The following is a 17309-nucleotide window of genomic DNA, read 5'->3' as shown; positions in this document are numbered from 1 at the left end:
GTTTGATTCCGGTCAAGGGCACATGCCTAGGTTGTGGGCTCGATCCCCAGTGGGGGGCGTGCAGGAGGCAGCCAATCCATGATTCTCTCTCATCATCGATGTTTCCATCTCTCTCCTCTCCCTTCCTTTCTGAAATCAATAAAAATATATTTTTTAAAAATTCTATTTTTGTAATTGCTTTATTATACCTATAAATAAATGTATTAGCAGAGTAGCAACGCACATGATTTTTAAGTAACATACACCTACAGGGGTGCATGGTAAAAAAAATTAATGCGTGTGGTCACTGCCTTGGGGGGTGTCCCATAACATTTTTTCACATATGCAGATGTGAAATAGGGTGTTTTTTTTCTTCTTTTTAAAATACAAGATGATGTACCTTTGCTATACATGCTACCCACTCTTACATCTATTTTTCTTAATCTAACCTATTTCTTTTTTGGGAGACGATTAGTTGAATTTTGGGCTGACAAAATCTCAATTGACACCCAGAACAATTTGCTTCGTTTGGAAATCCAGAGAGGAAGGGAGAGGGAGAGAGAGAGAAACATCAATGGGGAGAGTGAATCATGGGTGGGCTGCCTCCTGCACACCCCACACCTGGGATCGAGCCCCAAACGCAGGCATGTGCCCTGACCAGGAATGGAACTCTGTGACCTCCTGGTTCATAGGTCAGGGCTCACCCACTGAGCCACACCAGGCGGGCATGACTTGCAGTTTTTATTTATTTTCTATTCTTATTTTTTTTAAATATTTTTATTGATTTCAGAGAGGAAAGGAGAGGAAGAGAGAGACAGAAACATCAACAATGAGTGGGAATCAGGGACTGGCTGCCTCCTGGGGGTACCGAGCCTGCGACCTGGGCCCGTGCTCCTGATCAGAATCGAACCCGGGACCCTTGAGTCCACAGGCCGACGCTCTATCCACTGAGCCAGACCGGCCAGGGCTGAATTGCAGTTTTTAAAACAAAGCTCCATTTCACTGAAAAGCGTTGAAGCGACAGAAGTCGAGAAGCCGCTAGTGGAACAGCAGAGCAGAAACGGAGCAACCCGACCCCCGCGCGCACCTGCAGCTGCTGAACCCGACCTGCGCGCCTCCGGGAGCCCATGACCGAGGCCCCGCCCCTAGCGGAGGAGGGCGTGGCCTCCGCGCAGATCCTCGCCCACCTCGTTGGGGGCGTGGCTTCTGCAGGGCGCTGCGCGTGCGCGGTTGCCCTGGGAGATGCCCCGCCCCCTCCGTGAGCTCATAGCCGAGCGTCGCGGTCGCGTGGCGCCTTCGTCAGACGCGCGCCGGGACTGTGCGACGGGGCCGTGAGCCGGTGAGTCGGGCTCTCAGGCCGGTGGGGGTGGCCGCCGTCGGGGCCGCTGATGGCCCGGGCGGGACGGCGGGGGAGCCAGGGCGGGCCCGAGGCTGCCGCCCAGCAGGCGCGCTCACGGTTGCCGCAGGCCGCGGGCCCCAGGTCGCCTCTGTGACTCCGTTTGCCCCGCTGCCCGTCGGGGCGCGTCCTGGGCATGTTCCGGGCAGCCTCGAGATGAGGGCCGGTGTCCCCGTCCCCGCAGGGGGAGGACCGTCCCAACCGAGCTTCCCCGGAGCAGGGCCACGCTGTCTTCGTAGGTAGCGGGCCTCCCATCACCGGGCGGGTACCAGCGCGCCTGGGTTCCGTGGTCCCGGTACCATGTGGTCTTGTGGGTCAGTCCTGCGTGATCGCGCCAAGAGAGGCACGTGGGGTGTGTTTCTGTTGTGTTTTGTTTTGGAAACGCAGAGGAGCGAGCCGTGAATTCCGCGTGGGGAATTGTGGGGGCAGAGGAGGGATTGGGGTCCTCTCAGCTCTGCCATGAGTTGGTATCAGAGCCTGGGGTAAGCGGGGATGTGGCTTACACTGCACGTAGCTCGTCTCCGCCTGCTTCGCCTCCCTGTCTCCCTTTCCTTGTCAGGAAGGAGGAGGGAAGGGTAAGGGTACCTACTGAGCCGGGGGGTGGGGCGCGGGTGGTGGTGGTGAGCGGGGTGAGTGAGCTAATCCAAGTGTCAATTAAAACTGGGGCCCAACTCAGCACATCCTAGAATGTTTACCTTTCTTTATTGTCTAAAGTTTTGCATATGTCTGTTTTCCCCCATTGACACCCCCCCCAGCCATTCCCACCCGGGCAAGCCCCCACCGTCCCAGTGTCTGTGTCCATGGTGATGCTAATACGCATGCGTACAAGTCCTTTGGTTGCTCTCTAAACCCCGCCCCCATTTGTTTCTGGATCTGTTTTTGTTCATCAGTTTATGTGGATCATTATATCCCACCAATGAGTGAGATCATGTCATATTTATCTTTCTCCGCCTGGCTTATTTCGCTTAGCATGATGCTCTCCAGGTCCATCCATGCTGTTGCAAATGGTCAAAGTGCCTTCTTTTTTTATAGCGGCGTAGTATTCCGTTGTGTAGATGGACCACAGTTTTTTAATCCACTCATCTGATGGGCACTTGGGCTGTTTCCAAATTAGAATGTTTACTTTAAAAAAATATGTTTTCAGAAAGGAAGAGAGAGAGAGAGAGAGAGAGAGAGAGAGAGAGAGAGAAAAGCTTCAGTGATGAGAGAGAATCATGGACCGGCTGCCTCCTGCATGCCCCTTACTGAGGATGGAGCCCACAACCGGGGCATGTGCCCTGACCTCCTGGTTCATAGGTCGCAGCTCAGCCCCTGAGCCACCCCAGCCGGGGGGAATGTTTACTTTTTTTTTTTTTTTAATATATTTTATTGATTTTTTACAGAGAGGAAGGGAGAGGCATAGAGAGAAACATCGATGAGAGAGAAACATCCATCAGCTGCCTCCTGCACACCCCCCACTGGGGATGTGCCTGCAACCAAGGTCCATGCCCTTGACCGGAATTGAACCCGGGACCCCTCAGTCCGCAGGCCGACACTCTATCCACTGAGCCACACCCGTCAGGGCAATGTTTACTTCTTGAGGAGGCTGGCTTCTTGGACGTTGGCCTCCTGCAAGCCCTCCTACTCTTTCTTGTTTGTCTCTGTTGCTGCATGTGAGGCGGGGGTTGGGAGGGGAGAGGGCAGGTGCCTGGGCACAGGGGGGATGCTGGGCACCGGCTTGAGCACCTTGCCGTCCCTCCTACCCTGGGCAGGACCGTGTCTTGGGGGACAGACGAGTTGTGCACGACCAGTCCGGTCAACATCTTCAAGAATTATTTAAGAAATCATTTGTTTGTTTGTTTTTTCCTGTTATTCTCAGTCTCCTTCTGGAGTTTGCCGATTTAAAGCAGTCACCTGAACCTCGGTTGCCTTAGCTGTGCGATCTCTTTTGCTCCTGAATAGAAATGAACATGGATGAGCAGAAATATTGCATCGTTATGTTCTCGGGCCTCTAGCGGAAACTTAGCATTCTTTGCAATTATAAATGGAGGCGGCAGAATCGCAGTATTAACTGTGACGTGTCACCAGTAGAAATCACAGGTAGTTCCACATCTTAGGACATTGTGAAAGCACATCACGACTTTGAAATCGTGGCAGTCGCCAGACTGGCTGCTAGATATCTATCTTATAAAAGGCCAGTGGTTGTAACGCGCAACGACCAAATGACCCGTCACCAGGGGTGCATGGAGCACCTCTCGGGCCCTCCGCCCCCCCCTCCCCTGGGGCGCCGGCAGCGTCGGCGGAGCGTCGTGGGGTGCCGGCAGCGTCCGTGGAGCGAGTGAGGCGTCACAGGGCGGCAGACATGTCCCTGATGGCAGGCTAGGCCTAGGGGACCCTACACACACACGATTTAATGGTGCGCTGGGCCTCTAGTTGTTACATAACAGATTATTATATAACAGATGACTAAAAGATCACATGTTACACGGTCACACACACTTTGTGTCTTTCCATGAAACTAGTTTTAGCCTACAGTTGATCCTTATTTTTTTCAGATTCCGTATTTGCAAAACCGCCTACTCACTAAGATGTATTGCTCGTCCCCACACCAGAGCTTTCGTGGTCTTTTGAGGGCGTGGGAGGAGGCGAGGAATTCAGGTCACGTGACACACGTGATATAGGTGCCTTCTTGTTCCAGCTCATACTGTAAGCGTGTCCTTTTCCAGCCCATGCAGAGCCATGATGTTTGCACGTCTGTGCTTGGTGGTGGTTTTGCTGCTGGAAGTAGTCCCCAGGCACAGTGCCGCGGTGCGTCTCCATGTCCCTCAGTGCGGGCGCAGAGGACATACGTGTCAGATGAGCTCCCTTCGGCACCCAGTGCCGTGGGGCGTGAGCTCAGTGTCAGTGAATCACCAGCGTGTGGTAAGATGTCTTTAAACAGACACACACACAACGAAGTCGCATACGGGTCAGTGGACAAAAATGTTGTTACCAGAAGCTCACGGGACCGGAGCCCAGGATTCCCCCGGGAGCAACGGGAAACGAAAGGGCCTGTGGGCCCCGGCCGGCGTGGCTCAGCGGGAAGAGCGTCGGCCTGGGGACCGAAGGGTCCCGGGTTCGACTGCGGTCAAGGGCAGGTACCCCGGTTGCAGGCTCGGTCCCCAGCCCTGGTTGGGGCATGTGCGAAGGCAGCCAGTCGATGTGTCTCTCTCACGTCGATGTTTCTCTGTCTCGCTCTCCCTTCCACTCCCTCTAAAAAACGAATGGAAAAGTAGCCTCGGGTGAGGATTAAAAAAGTCCTATACATTAAAAGCCATATTATGCTAAGTGTCCAGTCGTCCAGTTGGCCGTTCAACCAATCAAAGTATAATATGCTAATGATATGCTAAGGCTGCTCAACTGCTTGCTACGACGTGCACTGACCACCAGGGGGCAGACGCTCCAACCTGTAGCTTAGCTTGCTGCTGGGGTCTGGCCCATCAGGATTGAGCGAGCCGGGCGGGACACGCCCTGGAGCCCTCCCGTGGTCCCTCCCCCGCTGGCCAGCCTGGTGGTTAGTGGCTCAGCCACAAGCCCGGCTGACGGCTGGCGTGCACAGTGGCCCACCTCTGCGGCAGCGAAGGATGTCCGACTGACAGCTTGGGCCCGCTCCCAGTTGGACATCCCCTGAGGGCTCCCGGACTGCGAGAGGGCGCAGGCCGGGCTGAGGGGTCCCTGGCCCCCCAGTGCACGAACGTCGTGCACCAGGCCTCTAGTAAATAAACAAAAGGCCCGTGGTTCTCTCTCTCCGATGAGCGGCCAGGGGCGGAGACGGGTCCCCTCCGGGGTCAGGCTTGGAGAGGAGAAAACGTGGGGCGGACAGGTTGTCGGTAGATTCCACGGCTCCGAGGGCCTGGCGAGGGGAGCTCCTGGGCCCGACCCAGGGAACATGTCAGGGCATCTGCGGTCCAGGGGACCCCTCACCGAGACCCCGTGTGTTCCCGCAGAGCTGCCTGCCTGTGGCCCTTCGCCCGGCTGAGGAGATGACCAACCAGGTAAGGCTGTGGGGGGCGTCGGGGGCCGGGCACCGGCTTCCGGGTCCTGCTCCCTCTGACCACGCGAGGCGGCGGCCGCCCCGCACAGCGCCAGGAGGAGGAGCGTGCTCCCCGAGTCTGCCAGCGCCCGGGGGTGCGGGGCTGAAGGAAGGTGCACAAAAGCAGCGGGAACGGAGACCCGCAGAGGAGAGCTGGTTTGTGCTGAGATCAGGGACGCGGTCGGCGGTCGGCGGCTGTGCCTGTGATACGGCGCGGGCCCTGGGCTTCCCCGTGAGCAGAGCAGGAAGGAGCACGTTATGGGTCTCTCCGGGGGGTGGAGAACTGCTCTTCTTCTTTTAAATGTGTTTTACTGATGTCAGAGAGGGAGGGGGAGAGGGAGAAACACCCGTGAGGAGAGAGAATCACGGATCGGCTGCCTCCCGCACGCCCCCCACTGGGGGTGGAGCCCACGACCCAGGCCCGTGCCCTGACCGGGACTTGAACCCTGACCTCCTGGCTCCTAGGTCGACCTCACCCAGTGAGCCATGCGGGCCGGGCCGGTCTCCTTAAGAACTCATGGTTCCTGGGGGACTGTGTACCCTGCGGGAGCCCGAGTCAGGAGCGAGCCGGTCAGGGTGACTGGGCGTAGCTGCCGCTGCGGTGACTGTATCTCCGGGGCGCGGCGGTGAGGGGGAGGGGATGCGATACGGCTGACTGACCGCTGGCTAACATGGCTCCGTTCTTTTCCAGTACAGCATTCTCTTCAAGCAGGAGCAAGGTGAGCAGCTGCCCGCCACGCCCGTCCCCGGGAACCGGGGTGGTCTCCCGCCCCTCTAAGCGCTGTTGTCATGCCGACCAGGCGAGCCACGCCCAGTGGACTCACTGCAGGGAAACCACAGCCTCACTTAAACACGAGCGACAACAACGCAGACACAGGAGGCGGACAGCAGGCCGAAGGGCTTCCCCGCTGCCGGGGTGGCCCCCCAGAGGCCGCTGCACACTGGGGCCCGCGGGGACTCCCGTTAACAGCGAGGTCGGCTTTGAGTCCCAGCTCTGCTCCTTCTTTTTTTAAAAAAAATTTTAAAATATATTTTATTGATTTCTTGCAGAGAGGAAGGGAGAGGGAGAGAGAGTTAGACACATCGATGAGAGAGAAACATCCATCAGCTGCCTCTTGCACGCCCCCCACTGGGGATGTGCCCGCAACCAAGGTGCATGCCCTTGACCGGAATCGAACCCGGGACCCTTCAGTCCGCAGGCCGACGCTCTATCCACTGAGCCACACCGGTCAGGGCTCTGCCCCTTCTTAGCCTTGGGGTTCCAGTGAGCTACTGGTCTCTCTCTTTTTGAAAAAACATTTTAGAAATTGATTGTAGAGAGAGGGGAAGGGAGGATAGAGAAGCATCCACCAGCTGCCTCCGGCACGCCCCTACGAGGGACGAGTCCTCCGTCCAGGAACCGGCCCAGTGACCTGGTTCGTGGGCCGATTCGCAGCCCCTGAGCCCCCCGGCGGCACCGCAGGCTCCTCCGAGCCGCTGACCCCTCGTCTGTAGCGTGAGGTGCTGTCACGGCGCCTACTCTGTGGGGCTGTGGTGGCAGCGAATGGAGATGGTACTTCCGGGGGATTAACACGGTCACCGGCCCCGACGCAGCACACACCCGTGCGGCCAAGGCGGCTCGTGGGGCCGCACCCGGCACGCGCTCGGGCCTCTGCTGTTTGCAGTCCGTGCCCACCGGCTCCCAGATGCTGGGGGGCAGCGCCTGCCCGCCTGAGGGCTCTCCCGGGCGGGCAGTGGGGAGGGCCCTCTCCATCAGGCAGTGGCAGCGAGCGATTCCAGACGATTCCAGCCGAGCCAGCCTGTGGTTGGGGCGGGGGCTTCCTCGGAGCCTCCATTCCCACAGTCGTCCTGCGAGCTCCCCGGGAAAGCGCAGACACGGGCGGGTGTGCCTGTGGGAGGGGGGCGGCGCTCAGCTCTTCTGGGGGCGTGGTCGGCGTCGAGGTCGCCAAGGTCGCCGAGGTCGTCCTAAAGGGCAGCTTCCATTGCAGCCCACGATGACGCCATCTGGTCGGTGGCCTGGGGGACCAACAAGAAGGAGAACGCGGAGACGGTGGTCACGGGCTCCCTGGACGACCTGGTGAAGGTGTGGAAATGGTGAGCGCCTCCCCGCACAGTGGCCTGGGGGACGGTTCAGGGGTGTGCGTCCCGGCCCCGGTGCGGTCAGGAAAGGGCCCCCTGTTTTCTAGGCGGGAAAGCGTGAACAGTGTGGGGCGGGTGGTGTCGGAGGGGCCCTCGTCTCCCCCTTGCCTCCCTGTGACTCGGGTGAGGCCCAGGGTCGCCCTTTGGTGCCTGGGGCTCCTCACGGCCCCGAGCCTCCATCCCGCAAACTCTGGTCACGTGTGGCCACGGGCTGATGCCGTGCCGGGTCGTGGGTTGTGTGTGAAGAAACCGTTTCTCTGTCCCCCCTGAGGCGTGACGAGCGGCTGGACCTGCAGTGGAGCCTGGAGGGGCACCAGCTGGGCGTGGTGTCCGTGGACATCAGCCACACGCTGCCCATCGCCGCCTCCAGCTCCCTGGACGCCCACATCCGGCTCTGGGACCTGGAGAACGGCAAGCAGATCAAGTCCATCGACGCGGGGCCGGGTGCGTCCGCGGGGCAGACGGCGTTCTCGGCAGGCGGCCTTCACCGAGGGCTCTGGTCCGCGGCTCCTGCGGCTGGAGCTGTGGGAGACACGCCGGGGCCGGGGTGCGGCTGGGGGGGGCGGGCTTCCTCCATCGCCCCCTCGGCCTCGGCCGCCATGCTCCGCCCGGTCTGTCGAGTTGCCTTTTTGGAAAACTCCGCGTTCATTCTCGCACGCCCTCGTGCTTTCCCGTGGGGCGGCTCGAGGTCCCGGGTGCGGTGCGACCAGAGGTTTGTCCCCCGTTACCGCGCACCCTCCTCCCGGGAGTGGGGGCCGCACCTGCCCATGGAGCCGCCGGACGGGCGTCGGGCTTCCCCGGTTCCACGCTCGTCCGGGGACGCCTGGCGGCTGGCCTGTCCTTGGGGGGGCTTGTCCCCGGGAGAAGCTGTGACACTGGATGGCTGCCCCGCCCCCTCGTCCCCGTGCTGCAGGACCGCGCCCCTCCCCTCTCACTGCCCCTCCCTCTCCTGCGCAGTGGACGCCTGGACGCTGGCCTTCTCTCCCGATTCCCAGCACCTGGCCACAGGCACGCACGTGGGGAAAGTGAACATCTTCGGGGTGGAGAGCGGGAAGAAGGAGTACTCCCTGGACACACGAGGGAAGTTCATCCTCAGCATCGCCTACGTAAGGAGGCCGCGCCCCCTCCGGCCTGCGTGTCCCCGCCGCCGGCTGCCGTCTCCCTGGGGGTGATGGGGGGGGGGGGCCGGCCAGCCCGCGGACCCGCAGCCGGCAGGGGCGCCGTGTGTGCGGGCTGGCCTGACGTGGACTCACGCGTCCGCGTGTTCTGTGCGCAGAGCCCCGACGGGAAGTACCTGGCCAGCGGAGCCATCGACGGCATCATCAACATTTTCGACATCGCGACGGGGAAGCTGCTGCACACGCTGGAGGGTGTGCGCCTCGCGGTCCCGCAGGCGGCCCTGCGGCCGGGGGGGGGGGGGGGGGGGGGGGGGGAGGGGGAGGGGGCGGGGGTGGTGCCCGCTGAGCCTCGGCCTTGGGCGTGCGGCCCCGCCTCCAGGCGCACTGACCCTGGGGTCACCTCCCGGCCCTGCTGGTGCCCGTCTCGTTCCCGTCGTGTCCGCTCCAAGCCCTGGAGTAGAGTCCTTGGTGACGAGAGAGCAGCTCCTGCTTGATGACGGGCGCGGCGTGAACGGGGTGCCCATCCCACACTGGCCCTGGGTGAACGGGGTGCCCATCCCACCCTGCCCCTGGGTGAACGGGGTGCCCACCCCACTCTGGCCCTGGGTGAACGGGGTGCTCACCCCACACTGGCCCTGGGTGAACGGGGTGCCCACCCCACCCTGCCCCTGGGTGAACGGGGTGCCCACCCCACACTGGCCCTGGGTGAACGGGGTGCCCACCCCACCCTGCCCCTGGGTGAACGGGGTGCCCACCCCACACTGGCCCCTGGGTGAACGGGGTGCCCATCCCACCCTGCCCCTGGGTGAACGGGGTGCTCACCCCACACTGGCCCTGGGTGAACGGGGTGCTCACCCCACACTGGCCCTGGGTGAACGGGGTGCTCACCCCACACTGGCCCTGGGTGAACGGGGTGCCCACCCCACACTGGCCCTGGGTGAACGGGGTGCCCACCCCACCCTGCCCCTGGGTGAACGGGGTGCCCACCCCACACTGGCCCTGGGTGAACGGGGTGCCCACCCACACTGGCCCTGGGTGAACGGGGTGCCCACCCCACTCTGGCCCCTGGGTGAACGGGTGCCCACCCCACACTGGCCCCTGGGTGAACGGGGTGCCCACCCCACACTGGCCCCTGGGTGAACGGGGTGCCCACCCCACACTGGCCTTGGCCGGGGCTGGGCCTGGAGGGAGGCTGCGCTCTCCGAGGCGTCCCAAGGAGCTTCGTCCTCGGTTCGCCCTCCCCAGGCTGGGGGCTGGCAGGGAGACGGCTCCCGTTTGGTCAGAAGGCCCCGGGGCCCGTGTGGCCTCGCCCGCGCAGGGCGGCTGTTCTGAGCCGTGGGCTGAGGTCTCTGGTCGGGGGGAGCTGAGGGGAAACTCGGGGGCAGGGCCTCGGGACAGGATGTCCAGTCACGGAGGCAGGGCTGTCTGTGCCCCTCTGACGGGCACCTGGGGGGGCGCTCAGCCTCGTCCGAGAGCACGGCCAGGGGCAGGCGGGGGACGGGACGGTGACCCCGGCTCACGAGGCCTGTGCTTCCAGGCCACGCCATGCCCATCCGCTCCCTGACCTTCTCCCCGGACTCCCAGCTCCTTGTCACGGCCTCGGACGACGGCTACATCAAGATCTACGATGTGTGAGTCGCCTGCCAAGCTGGTCTCTTGTTGCTAAAGACGCGTGTCGGGTCACACGGGACAGGGCGTGTGGGGTGCCCTGGAGGCTGCCTCCCGCATGCCCCTCACTGGGGATGGAGCCTGTAATCTGGGCATGTGTCCTTGACCAGAATCGAACCCGGGACCCTTCAGTCTGCAGGCCGATGCTCTACCCACTGAGCCACAGCAGCCAGGGCAATATATACACTGAGCGGCCAGGTTATGATGATCTCTGAACGCGTAATAGTCTGGCCACTCGGTGTATTTGTATCTCAAATGGGTCCCAGAAGTGTTCTAGACTTTGGCTGGAGATCAACCACCTATTGAGCTTTCTATCAGCCAGTGCAACGGGGAAAACTGATCAGGGGCACGATTTATAGTGTCTCTGATATCCAATCAATGAGGTGCTCGGGAGAAGTACACGGAGTGGCCAGGTGATTGTGCGTCCAGAGATCATCATCATCGGGCCACTCGGTGGATATTTTTAAAGTGTTCTCTCCAAGCCATGTGGGTGGTCAGGGCACCTGCAGGGAGGTGCGGCCCGGGGGACCCCCAGCGCCCCGTCCTCGGTCTCTCCGCCTCGGAGCGCCTGCCGAGCGTGGCCCCTCCTGTGGGAGCGGCGGCACTCTGCTGTCAGGGACCCGTTCCCGGCTCTGCTGGCGTCAGCGGGCTCGGGGTCAGTGCCGGGTGACCCTTGCCTCTGCCCTGGGGGACGTGCCTCCGAGGGCTGAGTGATGGGCGCCTCTGTCACTGTCGGGGAGCCGGTGGCCCAGGTCCGCGGGCAGTCAGTCACTGCCTCCCGTGAGCTGTCCGAGCTGACGCCTCTCCGTGTTGGACCGTTCTCGTTTCAGACAGCACGCCAACCTGGCGGGCACCCTGAGCGGCCACGCGTCCTGGGTGCTGAACGTGGCCTTCTGCCCGGACAACACGCACTTCGTTTCCAGGTACGTGTGAGTCTCGCCCTTACACCGTGTGAGCTGCCTCACACTCAGGTGGCCGCTGCGCTCCGCGGGTCTCCATGTAAGGGGGGAGTTAGCTGTGCACCGTGGGTCTCCGTGTAAGGGGGGAGTTAGCTGTGCTCCGCGGGTCTCCGTGTAAGGGGGGAGTTAGCTGTGCTCCGCGGGTCTCCGTGTAAGGGGGGAGTTAGCTGTGCTCCGCGGGTCTCCGTGTAAGGGGGGAGTTAGCTGTGCTCCGCGGGTCTCCGTGTAAGGGGGGAAGTTAGCTGCGCCCCGCGGGTCTCCGTGTAAGGGGGGAGTTAGCTGTGCTCCGCGGGTCTCCGTGTAAGGGGGACGTTAGCTGTGCTCCGCGGGTCTCCGTGTAAGGGGGGAGTTAGCTGTGCCCCGCGGGTCTCCGTGTAAGGGGGGAAGTTAGCTGCGCTCCGCGGGTCTCCGTGTAAGGGGGGAAGTTAGCTGCGCCCCGCGGGTCTCCGTGTAAGGGGGGAGTTAGCTGTGCCCCGCGGGTCTCCGTGTAAGGGGGGAAGTTAGCTGCGCCCCGCGGGTCTCCGTGTAAGGGGGGAAGTTAGCTGCGCCCCGCGGGTCTCCGTGTAAGGGGGGAAGTTAGCTGTGCTCCGCGGGTCTCCGTGTAAGGGGGGGGTTAGCTGTGCTCCGCGGGTCTCCGTGTAAGGGGGACGTTAGCTGTGCTCCGCGGGTCTCCGTGTAAGGGGGGAGTTAGCTGTGCCCCGCGGGTCTCCGTGTAAGGGGGGAAGTTAGCTGCGCTCCGCGGGTCTCCGTGTAAGGGGGGAAGTTAGCTGCGCCCCGCGGGTCTCCGTGTAAGGGGGGAGTTAGCTGTGCCCCGCGGGTCTCCGTGTAAGGGGGGAAGTTAGCTGCGCTCCGCGGGTCTCCGTGTAAGGGGGAAGTTAGCTGTGCTCCGCGGGTCTCCGTGTAAGGGGGAGTTAGCTGTGCTCCGCGGGTCTCCGTGTAAGGGGGGAGTTAGCTGTGCCCCGCGGGTCTCCGTGTAAGGGGGGAGTTAGCTGTGCCCCGCGGGTCTCCGTGTAAGGGGGGAAGTTAGCTGTGCTCCGCGGGTCTCCGTGTAAGGGGGGAAGTTAGCTGCGCCCCGCGGGTCTCCGTGTAAGGGGGGAGTTAGCTGTGCCCCGCGGGTCTCCGTGTAAGGGGGGAGTTAGCTGTGCCCCGCGGGTCTCCGTGTAAGGGGGGAGTTAGCTGTGCCCCGCGGGTCTCCGTGTAAGGGGGGAGTTAGCTGTGCTCTGCGGGTCTCCGTGTAAGGGGGGAGTTAGCTGTGCCCCGCGGGTCTCCGTGTAAGGGGGAGTTAGCTGTGCCCCGCGGGTCTCCGTGTAAGGGGGGACGTTAGCTGTGCTCTGCGGGTCTCCGTGTAAGGGGGGAGTTAGCTGTGCCCCGCGGGTCTCCGTGTAAGGGGGAGTTAGCTGTGCCCCGCGGGTCTCCGTGTAAGGGGGGAGTTAGCTGTGCTCCGCGGGTCTCCGTGTAAGGGGGGAGTTAGCTGTGCTCCGCGGGTCTCCGTGTAAGGGGGGAGTTAGCTGTGCCCCGCGGGTCTCCGTGTAAGGGGGAGTTAGCTGCGCTCCGCGGGTCTCCGTGTAAGGGGGGACGTTAGCTGTGCTCCGCGGGTCTCCGTGTAAGGGGGGAGTTAGCTGTGCCCCGCGGGTCTCCGTGTAAGGGGGGAGTTAGCTGTGCTCTGCGGGTCTCCGTGTAAGGGGGGAGTTAGCTGTGCCCCGCGGGTCTCCGTGTAAGGGGGAGTTAGCTGTGCTCCGCGGGTCTCCGTGTAAGGGGGAGTTAGCTGTGCTCCGCGGGTCTCCGTGTAAGGGGGGAGTTAGCTGTGCCCCGCGGGTCTCTGTGTAAGGGGGGTGTTAGCTGTGCTCCGCGGGTCTCCGTGTAAGGGGGGAGTTAGCTGTGCTCCGCGGGTCTCCGTGTAAGGGGGGACGTTAGCTGTGCTCCGCGGGTCTCCGTGTAAGGGGGGAGTTAGCTGTGCTCCGCGGGTCTCCGTGTAAGGGGGGAGTTAGCTGTGCTCCGCGGGTCTCCGTGTAAGGGGGGACGTTAGCTGTGCCCCGCGGGTCTCTGTGTAAGGGGGGACGTTAGCTGTGCCCCGCGGGTCTCTGTGTAAGGGGGGACGTTAGCTGTGCCCCGCGGGTCTCTGTGTAAGGGGGGACGTTAGCTGTGCCCCGCGGGTCTCTGTGTAAGGGGGGACGTTAGCTGTGCCCCGCGGGTCTCTGTGTAAGGGGGGACGTTAGCTGTGCCCCGCGGGTCTCTGTGTAAGGGGGGACGTTAGCTGTGCCCCGCGGGTCTCTGTGTAAGGGGGGACGTTAGCTGTGCCCCGCGGGTCTCTGTGTAAGGGGGGACGTTAGCTGTGCCCCGCGGGTCTCCGTGTAAGGGGGAGTTAGCTGTGCCCCGCGGGTCTCCGTGTAAGGGGGGAGTTAGCTGTGCCCCGCGGGTCTCCGTGTAAGGGGGGAGTTAGCTGTGCTCCGCGGGTCTCCGTGTAAGGGGGGAGTTAGCTGTGCTCCGCAGGGAGCAGACGCAGCTTCTTCTGAACGTAGTTCCAGCGCGTAGCTCTCCTTGTGAATTTGGGGCTCCGCCTGCAGTTAGTTAAGGGATGGGGGCTCCTGACGAGAACCCGGGCCGTGCAGCCAGGGTCAGGGTCAGGGTCAGGGCGGGAGGCCACCGACAAGGGGCACAGGCAGCGTCGGCGCCAGAGTCCGGGATCTTGAGTCCGGTTCCTCCCGCCGGACCAGCCTGAACCTGGTCTGACACCAGTGTCCCCTCTTCCGTAAAGCTCGTCGGACAAAAGTGTCAAAGTCTGGGACGTTGGGACGAGGACCTGCGTCCACACCTTCTTCGACCACCAGGATCAGGTACGGCGCCCGGGACGCTGCGACTCGGGTTGGCAGCGGTGGCTGCCCGTGCGGACCCTCCTCCCGACCTTGCTGCTGGAGGTCAGGACGGGGCCGGCTGGGCACGTGGGGCCGGGAACACGTGCTGGTCGCACACCTTCAGGGCCTGCGTGTCCGGCGCTCCCGCCCGTGCCGCCCTGGCTGGGTGCAGCCTCTCCTGGCGGCCGGCCGCCTGCTCATCGGCCGCGGCTCACGCACAGCCACGTGTCCGTGGGGACCTCGCCGGGCAGGAGCTGGTGCTTCAGCTTGGAGCAGAGGTTCTTGCAGGCGGTCTGGTCCCTGTGAATGGACACCGTCGGGTCTTTGCGTGAGGAATGGCGGCTGTGCTCACGGGAGGCACCTCTGCCGGGAACTGTGAAACGGTTCCACACCGGGATCCGGCGGAAGGGCAGGTGTCCCTCGGAGGCCTGGGCCCGAGCATCTGCGTTTCCCGCCGGCGCCCGGGCGGCCAGTGCTGCTGGTCCCGGCCGCTGCGAGGGCCCGGGTCTTGGGAACCGGTGGCATAAACACGTGCCCTGGCCGGGTGCGGGGGCTTCCGCAGGCCTCACAGGTGGTGGGGTGATCCCCTCCGCTTGGGAAGCAACGGAAGGGAGCGAAATCGTTTGTGCTTTTTCACCTTTGACTTTAAACCCTGCCAGTCAAGTCGAGGGGGTCCGACCTTGCCATTCCACTCCCGGCATCAGTCCTGGCTGGGGTGGGGCCGCTGTGGCGTGTCCCAGGAGGTGGCGGGCGTGGAGGTGCGTGTGGCCCAATCACACACGAGTCGGGGCCGGACGCCCAGCTCGGGGTTCCGGTGACAGGCTGGCCTGGTGACACTGTCCGTGAGGGAGGCACTCTGTTCCCGGAGCATGGAGCAGGGAGCTCGGTGGCCAGGATGCCAGCCCGTCCAGCTCCCGGGACAGACGGGCTCCACCGGCTCTGAGAACATAAGGACCGACGGGCGGGCACGGGGCGAGATGGGGCGGGCGCGGGGCGAGATGGGGCGGGCGCGGGGCGAGATGGGGCGGGCACGGGGCGAGATGGGGCGGGCACGTCCCTGGGGGGACAGCCCAGGTGGTGGGGCCTCTCTCTCTGGAGCCCTGGGCGCCCGCGTGGCTGGGGGCTGTCTCCTGGCACGAGGCTCTCCTGGGCCTGCGTCGGGAAGGTGTGTCGCGTCCTGTTTCTGCTCAGAAAAGGCCCTTCCTCATGGGGAGGCGAGGGCCGTGGTCCCTGAGGCCTCCCGGGTTCAGAGGCACGAGCCCCTCACCCCGGTTCCTCTGGCTTCGGTGCGAGGGGACGCGCGTGGGACGTGGGCTCGTGAAGAACAAGGTGTCAGGAGGCCCTTTCTTCGCTGCATTTGCAGGTCTGGGGCGTGAAATACAATGGAAACGGCTCAAAAATCGTGTCGGTTGGAGACGACCAGGAAATTCACGTCTACGACTGCCCCATCTGACGGTCCTCCGCGCCGGCTGCAGGGAGCGGGCGGACTGAACTTCACATTCCTGCCTTTCCGGCTTAAAGGCACAGCCTCTGTCCTGGCAGAGACCTACGTTGTATAGATACGACATAAATATTTTCATGTTTTATTGGAAGTGCTGTTTGTACTTTAACGTCGTGTTGTTCATGCCCACGCCCGCTTCTGGGACACGCTCCTTCTCTGTGTGCCCGTCACGGGGCAGAGACGGGAGCTGGGTCTGACGTGGCAGCGCGGGCCTCAGAGGCAGGCCCGGGAGCCTCCTGCTCAGAAACAGGCTCCCCTGGGGGCCCAGGTTGGGTCTGCAGGAGCTGGGGAGGGAGCGATCCATCCAGAAGGAAATGGGGTGTCTGCTGGGGGGGGAGCCCTGCAGGCCTTCCCATCAGGCAGCCTTCTGCTTGCTGTTAGTGATGGCCCTGGCCGCTCTGCCTCACCTGCTCATCTCAGGAGCCTCTGCTGCTGCTGGGCACTGCTGCCTGCATGGCCGGGCTCCTGCACGCACCCGTGGGCCCTGCCCGCACCCGGGAGCCCCGCCCGCACCCAGGAGCCCCGCCCGCACCCAGGAGCCCCGCCCATACCCGGGGCCCCGTCCGCACCCGGGAGCCCTGCCCGTACCCGGGGCCCCGCCCGCACCCGGGAGCCCTGCCCATACCCCGGGGCCCCGCCCGCACCCAGGAGCCCTGCCCGTACCCGGGGCCCCGCCCGCACCCGGGAGCCCTGCCCGTACCCCGGGGCCCCGCCCGCACCCAGGAGCCCTGCCCGTACCTGGGGCCCCGCCCGCACCCGGGAGCCCTGCCCGTACCCGGGGCCCCGCCCGCACCCAGGAGCCCTGCCCATACCCCGGGGCCCCGTCCGCACCCGGGGGCCCTGCCCGCACCCAGGAGCCCTGCCCACACCCCGGGGCCCCGTCCGTACCCGGGGGCCCTGCCCGTACCCCGGGGCACCTGTCCAGAGGCTGCAGTGTCTGCAAGTGAACGCAGGCAGGCGTAGCTGACACTGAGCTTGTCCTTTTCATCGATCTAACCTCACGTGCCCGCGTCAGTCCTGCACCCTGACCCCCCCCCCCCCCCCCCCCCCGCTGGCTCACCGGGACCACGCAGGCCGGCCTCTCCACGGCCCGGAGGTCCCGCCCTCAGATGCATCCAGGGAGCTGCTCCGTGGCCGGGATGAGGCTCGCCCGCTCCCACCGCTCTCCTTCCCTTACCCCACCTGCCGGGGGCGTTGACCCCCACACAGAAGCTCCGTGAGTGGAACGTCACTCCGTGGCGTCCACCCGGGAGGCAGGCTGCACTCCGCCGAGGCCCGGAAAGTAAAGCCACAGCCACGCGCCTCATACAGCTCAACTTTAATGGTGATGCGACAGGTACAGGGGGGGACAGTTTCAGCAACACCCTCCAGATCCCACCTCCATGCCGGCCACGCCACCTCCAGCAGCGATTCCGGGAATGGGGGCCTGCGGCCGTGGCCGATGGCGATGGGGGTGGACGACCAGGTTCCGTGTCTGTCCTGACAGCGACCACAGGGCTGGGGCCTTCTGTACCCACTGCCAGCACGCTGCTGCGCCTGCCGACCTCCCGGAGGGCCCGGGCCAGAGCCACGCGGGGTGCTGCGTGACCGAGGAGGGAGGGAGGGAGGGACCCGTGGCCTCTGCTCTGACCCAGCGGCTTAGAAGG

The 17309-nt window shown here is 63.8% G+C and overlaps 1 protein-coding gene across 2 annotated transcripts; it reads left to right on the top strand.

Annotated features, from left to right (window-relative positions):
• Nucleotides 1-1233: 1233 nt before the first annotated feature.
• Nucleotides 1234-15748, top strand: SKIC8 (SKI8 subunit of superkiller complex). 2 transcript variants are annotated; one of them, XM_080651523.1, is made up of 11 exons: nucleotides 1234-1318; nucleotides 5341-5388; nucleotides 6118-6145; nucleotides 7415-7520; nucleotides 7837-8009; nucleotides 8523-8671; nucleotides 8842-8935; nucleotides 10221-10314; nucleotides 11182-11274; nucleotides 14066-14144; nucleotides 15526-15748. In XM_080651523.1, exons 2-11 carry the CDS (start codon nucleotides 5377-5379, stop codon nucleotides 15613-15615), a joined length of 918 nt encoding a protein of 305 aa, XP_080507649.1. In that variant the 5' UTR covers nucleotides 1234-1318; nucleotides 5341-5376; the 3' UTR covers nucleotides 15616-15748. The 2 variants fall into 2 exon arrangements, with proteins under 2 accessions (XP_080507649.1, XP_080507650.1); XM_080651524.1 differs by having other exon boundaries at nucleotides 1318-1610.
• Nucleotides 15749-17309: the final 1561 nt, after the last annotated feature.

Source organism: Plecotus auritus (assembly GCF_963455305.1).
Source record: "Plecotus auritus genome assembly, chromosome: 15".
NCBI lineage: Eukaryota > Metazoa > Chordata > Mammalia > Chiroptera > Vespertilionidae > Plecotus > Plecotus auritus.
The sequence above is the reverse complement of the archived record's forward strand: the minus strand, read 5'-3'. Positions and strand labels throughout refer to the sequence as shown.